Genomic DNA, 12,218 nt, shown 5'->3' with positions numbered 1-12,218 from the left:
CAAAGCAACTATTTCATAAACGTTTCCACTTAAATGTTCCAGGAACATGTGTTGAAGGTACACACATCAACACATCGACGTCTATTATATTTCTATAATGCATTATTATTGACATTCTATTTATTTTATTGAAGTAAAGTTGTTTCAGCACTTAGATGTCCAAGGTTAAATAGATTTCCTTTTAAGTAACCATACAGAAAGCAAAGTATGTATAAATGTTTTATTAAGATGTGACGCTATAAAAATCTATTCAAAGCAACCCTGCATTTCAAAGGAGATTTTTTAAAAAGCAATTCAAATTTATATGCCAGAATGAATCATGAATCCAAAGTTAATGGAATTACATAGGAAAGAGATCAAGGCTATAACGCAATAACAAAAAGCAATCTTTAAAAAAATATAAAGAAACGTTGAGCTGTTAACACAAATACATAAAAACACATCACATCTAAATACATTAATTAAAAACTTATTTGATTTTCTTAAGTGAAATTAGGGTTCATTTTTATTAACCTACAGAAGTTCGGGTCTGCTTTCTAATACTAGATTTTAGTCTAATCATCTATATTTGTTACCACATAAGATCTGTGGCTTGAGTGCATAGCAAGCTTCAGTCACTAAGACATCAGGAACCATCAAGACACACGATACAATCATTGGATATCCCTACACTGCTATGTTATTAAATCCAATAAATCCAAAAAACATACTCTAAACACATTATTATTATTATTATTATTATTATTTAAATTAGTGCCAGGAAATTGCCTAGCGGTTCTTATACAATTTATATATCTTATTCAATACATCTGATAGACTAAAGCAAACAGATAGATTAGGTAAAGGGATTCCGGCTCGCAAATTTATATTCTAGAGGGAATAAGGTATTTAGAAAGGGGAGTGGTAGTATGGAGGTCAACATTTCTATATTCCTTTCCTTATTTTCCATTAATTTAGATTTTAGCTTATTTAGATAATTAACTCAGCATTTTCATCATGACCGATATTAGGCCTAATGAGTTGGAGTCAATACTGAAGATAAATCACAAATAAAGGAACAGCTATCCTGCCATAGATTGAGATAAAAGTATTAGATAAAGACAGAGGTTTACTTACAATATTTCTTTTTTTTTAATAGCAGTTAAATATTTCCTAATACGATTGAACAGGTCCTTTCATCTTTAACGATAACTAATGCTTTTGTTTTTGTCTTTTCTCTCTTTGTCACAGATGGACCTCTTGGACCAAGAGGATTAGCAGAAGCTACAGAAATGTGTACTCAAGAATGCTTGGTTCTGGGTCACTCTGATAATTGCTGGATGCCTCCAAGTCTGGGTTCATACCAGCAGCCAAAATCACCTCTTTCCACTTTTGCACCCCAAAAGGATTGGCTTAAAAAAGACAAATTGGTTAATGGGCACACATTGACAAGAACCTGGAAAGAAGACAGCAACAAAAATCAATTCAATGACCGAAATCAATATGGAAGCAGTGATGGACACTTTAGTAGTGGGAATCATATGAATGACATTCCTTTGGCTAATTTAAAGTCTTATAAGCAAGTCTCAGGTGCTTTGCATAGCCCAAAGGAGCAGCAACTATAAACATGTGTTTTCGGACCAGTGACTTTAGCCAAAATAGATTTGCTAATATTGTGTGTCAGAGCTTCACGTACTGAGTAGACCTCTAGAACTATGCTTCATATAACAAAAATATGCATACATTTGTTTTACAACTATTAAACCGTGGTGTTCTACTCCTTATGAATACAATATTTCTAGATGTGGGTTTTTTGGGTTTTTTTGGTGAATCAAGTTAAAAACAAGTTTTTCATTTTGGTTTCAAAAATCTTTACTTTACCCTGGACTGCTGCTAAAGACTGCAGGAGATGTTTTAACTATATGGCTATAGGGGAAAAGAATTCTGTGTGGATTGCGGTAGTTGAAAAGCATATATAATTAGATGATTTGTGCTCTTGATGTTGATTATATGTGCTGGGACATTTATACTTGATATCATACAACAAACCAGCTAAATCTTTAAAGACGAAACCTATTGTGCTATTAATAATGTTAGTGGACACTTGTAAGTCAATCAGTGTTCAAATACCTGTAAATAGAAACAAGTTACTACTAACAACCTTGTGTATTTTATGGCCACATATATATATCTATATTGTAGCATACTTTTTTGTCAAGATTGCATTTTAATTTGTTGTTTTATCAGATTTTTTTTTAATTTCAGTGTTACGTGTTTCCGTGTACCTGTCAAACATATAATGTTACAACTTCAAGTAACTTCAAAACACTTGTGTTAACGTATAGAAGGCCTTGCTTCTATTGTGCTAGAAAAGTATGCTGTTTTTGGGGGCAATTCAAACTGTTCTCTAAAAATGCACTTTAATTTTCTTTCTGTTTAAACCAACAAAGGAGCAAAAAACATATATAGAATAAAAATTATAATGTAACAATTTAAAAATATTTAGTATCCATTGATACTACTTTCAAAACACAAATACAATTGGAAAAAATGAAACTATATATGAAAACAGTTTATGTTGCTGATATAACAGCATTTGTTGCTTGTGTATTGTGATAACACAAGTGTTTTTATACCATAGCCACAAACTATTTAATGTGTTGTGCCTCCATTGTGTAACCAAGCATTCTCCTAGTAGGCCAGTTGGCGGGAATGGTTAGATAATTTTTTTTGTTGTTAAATACTGTTTGTTAATATCATTCACTGGCCAATGCCTGGCAGGAACAGATATTATGTAACTGTTAAGCCAAAAGTGAATTCTGATGTTCATAGGATCTCAGTTGCACGTAGACCTAAATTGGGACATTCTATCAAGGTTTTAGTTAAGGCATGACAGACAATTTAAGCTAACAAAAAAAAAAAAGCATGCAAAATTCCTTACCGAAAAAAAAAAAAATATCTTATGCCACAGTTAAACATTTATGAAAATGTTTGTTAATTGGATTGGTTATTTGTTTTTAATCAAAAAAATATATTTTGTGTATAGCAACTCACGATTTTATCCACAATATAGCCGTGAAAAGGGGTGGGGTGCATTGCTTATTGCAGTACTTATGTCAGTCTGTGAGGGTTGTTTGATGATTATGACAGAATACGTATCTAACCAGTTAATATTGTTACTGCTTTGCCAGTTCAACGTTATTTACAGTTATTTAGCTCTTGAAATAAATGTGTTAAAACCCACGACCGTGTTTAATCTTTCCTTTTAGACTCATACCACCTAAAACTACGAAATATTATCTGTAAATATATTGTTAATCTTAAATGTCTGGTTGGTGAATGGGCTCAATATATCACAATGACTTCAGCCCCCAAATCTGTCACATAGTCTTGAAAGCAAATTATTAAAAGCTTTAGAATTCCTACTGTGCAAAAAAAGTAGAGACACAATAATGAAGATCGATATAGATGTACAGGTTTCTAAAATAAACTTGTGAAAACAGCTAATTATGAAAACGAGAGGATTTGTATGATTATAGTTAGTAAACAGACAACAAAATCATGCCTGTAAATAGAAAAAATAAACACATATTTACTATTCAATGTTTTTCAGGTTAGAGAAATGTAGAGTTGACCGATTGGCATACAACGCAATGTCTTAAAGATATCCAAATATATTTTGCTTTATTATTCATTTTGGTTATTAAGGGGATCTCTATCATCATGCAAAATAGATGGTTTCCCCATGGTCTGATGGCTAACAATGAGTTGATACAAGTTTATCTGTTGCCTTTTTTGCATTTTGGAATACATCATGTTTACTGTTGACATTATAATGCAGTTTATTCACCAAAAGCCTACCTATCAGTAGGCTTAACTTATCAACAATATATTCATGCTAGGCTCTGTGTTAGGCTAGGCATAGTAATCCTTAGTATAAATAAGCCAGTTGGTAAGACCAGATATCTCCCTGCTCTCCATTGAGCCGTGGCACCCCTTTTCCAAAACATGTCTGCCTAGACCTAGTCAACCTAGTCTAGAATATGCCAGTGCATGTTACGGCTCACAAAGCAGCTTAAACATTTAGTACTATTTGAGTTGCTTTTGTGTTTATGCTAGTAAATTCATCTTTGCAGTCAAGTTAATGCGAAGTTGAGTTAACTTTGTATGACCTCAACTTCAGCCAGGTGCAAGGATTTTTGCCACTTGAGGCAAAACTTAATGTGAGTGTATGATACACATGACCCCCCCCCCGAGTAACAAAATAGAGGAGCTGGGACACAGCAGCCACCGGTAGGGCTGCGCTTAGGTGTTCAAGTGCCTTATGCAGGCCACCCCCCTGGCACCTCCCATCAACACCCCCAGAGTCCCTTTGTCACCTACTTCACTGTGCTATACCTCTCTCTTTTCGTCCCGCATGTAGTTCAGATAAAAATCTAATAAACAGCACATGGACATGCAATCCCTGTATTTTCAGGTATAGAGTAAATCAATAACACAAAGAAACATAGTATTGCGGGTATAGAGCAACTGAAAAACACACAAGCCCAGCCTTGCAGGTAAACGTGAACTAAAACTCAGCATTTGAGATATAGCTCAAGTAAATAATGCATGGAAACCCTGAATTGCAGGCATGGATCACAGGTTGCATCCCCCAAAGGCCAGCCCTGGCACCCAGATTGCACACACATAGGATTTACTCAGCCCCCAGATTGCATCCACAGGACTTGCCCCAGCACTCAGATTGCATCCACAGGACTTGACTAGCACCCAGATTAAAGCTGTCACACACATGTCAAGTTCCAGGATTCATTGAACAGCACACGTTATGACTTCAGTTCCAGTTTGGCATTGTGATTATGTCTTTTTTCCTAGATATTTTGTGATCCTGGGCAGGGACTGATGCAGGGCGCCTAGGGGCATTTGCTATGTATAGAGAGAGATAAGGTCTGCTTCATGACCTGTCAGCTCGGCCAGTGTCTTGCACAGCATTCTGTCATTATCCTGGTCCGGTCAATGGAACAAAGGACACTAGATGGGTTAACAAAATGTCATGGAGAAACCAGTGAGTTGTTCAGGCACTTGGAGGGTTGCAACATTGTTGGTGATTTTGCATTAACCTCATATATGGTGGGGGGATATGTACATTCTAGATATCTATAGACACAGTTTTTGGCTAATCAGTAGTAATGCTATGAGAATGTAACAGTTATTCATATGACCTGTGCTTGAAAATCCCTTAACAACTGCCTCCCGCCAAAGATGCCAGCCAATGCTTACCTCCTACTCCTACATGGTCCTTGCAGCCTATTTCTCCCTAACTCCACAGGGAGTTGTAGTGTTCACCACTCGGACCACCGAAAAATTTATAATTGAGTCCTCAGAGTGCCGTCATTACATCTGGACTATAGGCGCCTATCTTGCCTGCCCAGACTGCCGCTCTAAAAGCCAACCTGACAATTTAAAAAAATAAGTTTAAATAAATTTACTTTAAAAAACATGGCTCCTCAGGAATGCCATTTCCCACCTTTCACCTACACAGTGGGATGGGAGGAGTTTAAAAATAGAAATTAATCCTATTTGAAGGGGCTTATAGATGATTTTCAGCCTAATTCTTTATGAGCTCACTGTAGCACAAAATATGACTCTACAATGGAACTTCACAATTAAATGCCAGATTTATAAATCAAATTAGCAAAAATATACTGTTTCCCGGTCACTTTTCTAGATATGAACTGTATACTACAGAATTCACAGATGAATGCCTAGAGTCTTAGGGCAGAGAAAAGATCAGGCAGTCATCAGACAGATCTCTTCCTTTGATCTGCAGTGCTGACTTTAGACCAAGATGGATCAAGTAGGTGGTCAGTCTTATCAGTGGTGGTAAAAGAGTTAACCAATATTGTTAATATTACATTTGGGGTGTTTCAAATTAATTCTAGGGTAAAGTATGTATTTAACATTTGCATACATTAAATAAACTTTCACAAATCTATAGAGAAGGAAAAAAAGGACAATAAAAGAATGAGTCTGTGATATGCCATCAGACTGAGCGGCTTGTAAAAGCAGAACCATTGGATCTCTTGCTAGTATTTCTCTTTAGTCTTTCCGTATCCACTATTAAATCATTGTAAAATATTAACGAGCCATCACTTAATTAGAAGTGTGCACTGCTTTATTGAGTGTCCAGGTCTGTAATTAAACTATCGAACCTTGCTGTTTTAATGATTAGGTTGTGATTTAGGATTGTCATATATCTGGAAGAATAAAAATATCTAATTTATAAAGCAGAAGTGTTGTTCAATACAAAACAAATAAAATGAACAAAACATATTTTGATGCAAATATGCTTTTGAATTACTACATGATAATGGTAAAAGTAATTATGTGAAATAGTAAATATGAAATATTTTCTTTTTTGCATTCAAAAACAGTTGGAGAAAAACAATAAACAAGCATACAGAAAATTTTATTAGATGGAATAAGGAAACTTTTTAATATATTTGGCTTATAATTTAAACAATGAGGAATAAAATGACATGTCCAAAGTATTACTCCACCGTGTTCGAACAGTGGAAATGTTATTACAAATATAGGCTCCATTTGTGTGAAGATTATTAGTTTTTTTAAGGAAATAATGAAGTTTAGGGAAAAGAATTTGGCAAAAGTAGCTGCATTATAATAAAGTCAACAAGTAAATATTCATTTAGAGAGAGAGGCTGGCTTATCCCCAGGTGTTAGGGTTATTGGAAGCATTCCATTCTCAAAGTCATGCAGCATTCATCTTAGCTCCGCAGAGATTTATTTATACACAGGGCAGTGGTTTCTTTTTCGTGAACGATGAAAACACAGATAAACCTCTGGGACTGGCCAGGTGTTTGTTAAGTCTGCATGACCATCGGAGAGATTTGCGGTGATAATTATTTTGTAAGCTTTGCTCCAAAGATAAAAACACACAGCCTGTTAATCTTTGTTTCCAGGTTTTCCACGCCAGTCGTAACCATAGCAATCTCCAGATCTATTCACTAAATAGAAAGCTGCAGCTTACAAACGAGAAAGCTGCAGCTGACAAACTCACAAATAGACATTTGCCATCTTGCTTTTGCACGCCTATACACTCAACTACAGGAGACTGTGGTTCATGCAAGCAGGAAAATGCAAGCAATCCATGGAGTCCGTAACTCACAAGCTACTTGCTACAAGCTACTAGCAAACACGGTAAAGAAAATTGCAAAGTTAACAAAAAGACTGATAAAATCTTAGATAAATAAGTGGCAGAAGAAACCATAAACAATAATTAAACCAAAGACAAATTAAATGTAATATATAAATGAGGATAAAGATCTAGCCAACTGCTTAAATATTTTTCTGTTTTTACAGAAGAAGATGGAGGTGAGGATATGGGCAAGGAAAGGGGGCACTCCAAAATTAAATTAAAAAAAAATTGTGACATTTCAAAAACTAACCAGTCCTCGTGACTGGTAGTGAATTCTAAAGTGGCTACTAAAAAAACATCCATTCTCCATGTCATAACTTCTCCACATCACCCTTGTTACTTTCAAATCATTCTCACCCAATCTCTTAAATGTAATGTGAACTAAAATTGAATGATATGTTAACCTAAGCAGCATTTTAACCTATGCAGGTCATTTTGTGAGCTTTCTATCTACAAGGAAAACGCATTGTATGCTGTAACATAGTCTAGAAGATATATATAGCTATACAGTAGCTATATAGCTTTAATTATAGTCATAAAAAATGTGTAGCAAATAAGTGACACAGCAAACACTATAGTATACTTCCCAACCACTCAAAATAACAGAAAACACAAATAAAAGATGGGTTGTGCATTAAACAAAAAAATGATAAAAAATAAAAGATACTTATCAAAAGTTTCTAGCTTCTGTGGTGTATTTCAAAATGCATTTTGGTGAGAATTATTTTTGAAGTATACTGAAAAAGGGGAAAAACAATCTTTATTTTGACTCTTAAATCTATCACCATGTGGCATTCTGTTAATTAAGTACCAAAGTATCCAGAACTAACTACATATTTAAATCATCCAATGAAATGTGACAAAACACGTTTGAAATATTAAATTAATATGAACTAAACAAACTTAAACATAAGAAGACAGCTAACAAACATCACTTTTCTATTTCTTTAATACACTTTTTATTGTGGAATATTTCCCTGACTTTGGGATAAAAAGTTACATGACTCATAGGACTTTACAAATACATAAAAGATAAAAAGCTTTTTGAATTAGAACTATGTTCTAAAGTCCATATTATATTATTATTATTATTATTATTATTATTATTATTATTATTATTATTATTATTATTCCATTATTTACTTATTCTAGAAATTGCAAATACTGTTGTTTGATAAAAACAAAATATTGAATTTGGTTAAAATTTGTGTGAAATCATTCCCAATAATACACCCAATAATACACCCACTATGTTTTCAATTTACTAATGTGTCTTCAAATATTTAATTCATGTAAGAGGAAACTAGGGTATCTTGCATATCCGCAGACAAATGAGGCCACATTATATCATGATTTTAAGGATACCCTACTTATCAAGCTCTGATGAATTATGTATTACTTCCCCTTGCATTCTTCGAGTTATATCAATATATGACTTTTAGAATGTTAGCTTACTAAAATTGCTTGATTAGTGAATAATCTTTACAACTGACACAGCTGTTTGCATACTGATCTTAAAGTACCTAAAAGTGGAAGGACAGTCTAAACCTAATACTGAGGTCACAATGTTCACGATAAAGGGTAATTCGATGACATGTATAAACCTCATCAAAATATGATTACACAATAAGTATTATTTAGATAAGTTAAACTGTTTTTCTTTTACACCAAAACATGACACAAAAGAGTGACTCTGCTTTAAATTTTGACATAGCACCCAATGCATTAGTCCTATAAACAGAAACATTCCATTTGATTGTTATGGTTATAAGTATAATTGTGTTATGATCAAAATACAAAAGTGGACAGATTCGACCTGTAGTTATTTGGCATGGTCAGTGCAACCCATGACTGTTGAAATAGCTATGAAACGCTACAAGAATGGTTATGGATGTGTTCCTACAGCAGCCCGAACAAAAGCCCGACCATACAAACTGATACAATATTTAACTAAGACACCAAATAAAAGTTCAACTCCAATCACCATATCTATATGAAAGTATACAAATAGAAATAGCAGGTGTATCTTAGTGAAACATTCACCAAAGATGTTCTTTGTCCCTGGTCTCCCCAGTCCTATGTCTCCTGCCTAGGGTGGGGAGTATGTCCTTCCAACAATTCAGTCTATTATTTAGGCTGGTTGCATTATTGTGTGAAGTATTGCCTGGTAGAATATTTTCAAACTGGTGTATCTGTTAATGTTGTATACCTGGCTACAAAAAAGGCAAAAAAAATTTGTAAAGTGCTCCTGAGTGAAGAAGAAATGAAGCCAATCCATCACAAATTGGTAATATAATTTACTTCTGAAGTCAGTGAGTGGTGGACATGTAAGGATGTCCATCCTTATGAAATAGTTTTCCTTGCCAAAAATGTGGTAATGTGTGTCAGCTTTATAGGTTAAGTGGCTTGAACAAATTGCAAATCTTTAATATGTGGTAAAAGTCTGCATCTCATTCCAGAAGGGCCAGACAAAGCCAAAACAGTGGTGATGGTCTGTGTCAACATTTTTGTATGAAGATTAACTGCAAATTGTATTGACTTAAGCTGGAAGCTAGTACAGGCAATGCTGCTTTTTTTTATATTGTTTCCTGACACCTGAGACATCAATGTATTTCTGTAACTTTTCCCTGAGCTATCATCAGCTGGTGATACATAGGTCATGTGAACTCATACAATCTGTTAATTAAAACTGAGCTTATTTTGTCATCCCCCCCCCCCAAAAAAAAAGAAACAACATTCTAAAATGTAGGATTTTGGATGAAGGGAAGAGAAACTATGATGTCATTGAATATTCAGTTAAAGCATGGTTGTTTTTTAAGATTAGTTTCTAGCATACCCTGAAAGCAAGTGAATCCTAAGTACTTGTACAGAGGATCTCGCAGACTAGATACCATAAGGCTGGCATTCTTCCTCTTCAAGGGTTTAGTAACTGTCATGATCCTACCCAGGCTGCGGAGCTGCATATCTCACTCTTGTTATGTTTCAGCCATATTCCCAGCCTCCCAGCCTGCAGCATCCTGCACATGAGTCTTGTGTAATGTCTCATGCCTGTTCCAGGGAGCCTGCAGGATTTAACTTCGTCTGGACTACATCCGCTGCTATATCTGGGTGCTGGTGTGTGGCTGCAGAACCCTAGATGCTCATCACCCGTGTGAGTGCAGTCGTCCCGCACCAGGCCCTGTCCTGAGACTCCGCTACTGCATACTGAACTCCTGAACTCCATCTTTGGGCGCACTGGGTCATTACAGTCGTCCGTATGGACCCAGTTTCCTGACAGTAACACACACTTCTACACCTAGGGGGATTATGTCAGATCAAAAATTCAACACATGGACATCACTTAGATCTGAAAATCTCAATAGCATAGTAGAAGGATGCCCTTCAAGTGATCCTATAAATAAATTACATAAAACAAACTCAATCTAAACAAACTGTATGGCCCACTTGAAGGCATTATTGTCCCTAGCTAGTGAACATTGTGTTTTTATATATAATAGTTATATGCTTTGTATATTTACTTTTAGATTTTTAATGGCATACTATGATGTAATTTGTAATGAATTAACAACTGATTAGATCATCTGTTATGCATATCTTAGCATCCTGTAAATTACACTTTACCGTCTGTTGAAGTATAAATCTGGCAAAGTCCCATATGACCAATATGCTGTGAAGAAGACAGCTAATCATCATCTATTGGGTTGAATTCAAACAGTAAATACTGCATAATACAATATGGAAGAAATGGCATTTTAGATGTGAAATAAAAATAGTTTTGATAGTTAAAAAACATATTTGGGGCCATAATAACAATATATGGCTACGTCATTATTTAGTGCAGTAATTTAAAATTCTAATGACATTTAAAATATGTGAAATAACCAGTTGTTACATATTTGAAAGGTACAGAATCATAAAATAATTCCAATGCTATCTCAAAGGATAAAATAATGATTATCCCTTACTCAACATAAACACACAACCTATTTCCTAGAACAATCTCCAGGATGTATTAAAAAGTGAAGCAGTTAAAGAGAATACACTCTTGGCATGTATTTCAAATTTATATGTGTCATAACAACAAACCCTTTTAATGAATTGTGCCTCTTGAAAAATCATTTAATATAAAGCAACGTTATCATGTGTAAGGTGTCTACATTCCTTTTAATTCCTTCATTTGAACACATTGTGGTAACAAAAAAATGTAAAGACTGTATTTTAAGTCATAAATATGTTTATATACTGTGATAGTTGAGTTTCTTCTTGCCTTTTTTCTATAAAAGTTTAAATTTCGCAAAAATATCTTAATGTCTTAATTCCACATATTAATGGTGTTACCATTCCTTGAGATATTAAAAGAACAAGTACACAGTTTTTTTTACCACATTACATGCTGTTTATCAAAATAATAGTTGGGTACTCAAGCTTTAACAAATGTCCTCAATTAATGAAAGAAAGAAAAACAAGCAGCCAACAAGCATTTTATTTCTTATTTCTGTTCTCCTCTTAGAAGTATATGTTTCCACACTGAAATACTTACAATAAAATCTGGTGGATTCTTGGTCCTGTTGCAGAAGAATTGGTTAATGAATGTACTGTAAAATGCAAACCCAACGGTGAGTCCTGAGTATAGTAAGACTACCGTCGCTCCATTAGCCTGTGTGATATACATACTGTATATCTGAGTTTGAAAACGGAAGTGGCAAGATCTCTCCATCTAAGAGAGAGAGATTTCTAGAACACCTCAAGGGAGAGGAGCAAAAGCGATGGCCTATAATGACATCATGGTAAGTCTACCCAGGTCCAGTGTATGTCTGATTGCAAAGCTTAGAAACATAAGCCAGAGCAAGAGAAGCACGGCTGAAAGCAGCATGTGTTAGAAGAAGAGGTTATGGGAGCTGATCCAGTTTCAACATGTATACAAAACACCAGCATAAGCTGTCAGAATCTATTGTCTTAAGGATACAGACCTTTTGGTCAATAGATTCTGGATTTGAACCAGTTTCTAATATCTCTGGAAGTC

At 34.8% G+C, this 12,218-nt stretch overlaps 1 protein-coding gene across 1 annotated transcript in view; it reads left to right on the top strand.

The window, feature by feature from the left end:
* LOC149299859 (protocadherin-9-like) overlaps window positions 1-1,604 on the top strand; it is an 851,540-nt gene extending 849,936 nt beyond the window's left edge. The window contains exon 3 of the mRNA XM_089485932.1: window positions 1,231-1,604. Within this exon, the coding sequence (XP_089342058.1) occupies window positions 1,231-1,604 (374 nt within the window). The remainder of the gene's footprint in view (window positions 1-1,230) is intronic.
* Window positions 1,605-12,218: the final 10,614 nt, after the last annotated feature.

Source organism: Sceloporus occidentalis, unplaced genomic scaffold, assembly GCF_023333645.1.
Source record: "Sceloporus occidentalis isolate IW3139 unplaced genomic scaffold, rSceOcc1.0.p SCAF_27, whole genome shotgun sequence".
Taxonomy (NCBI): Eukaryota; Metazoa; Chordata; class Lepidosauria; order Squamata; family Phrynosomatidae; genus Sceloporus; species Sceloporus occidentalis.
The sequence above is the reverse complement of the archived record's forward strand: the minus strand, read 5'-3'. Positions and strand labels throughout refer to the sequence as shown.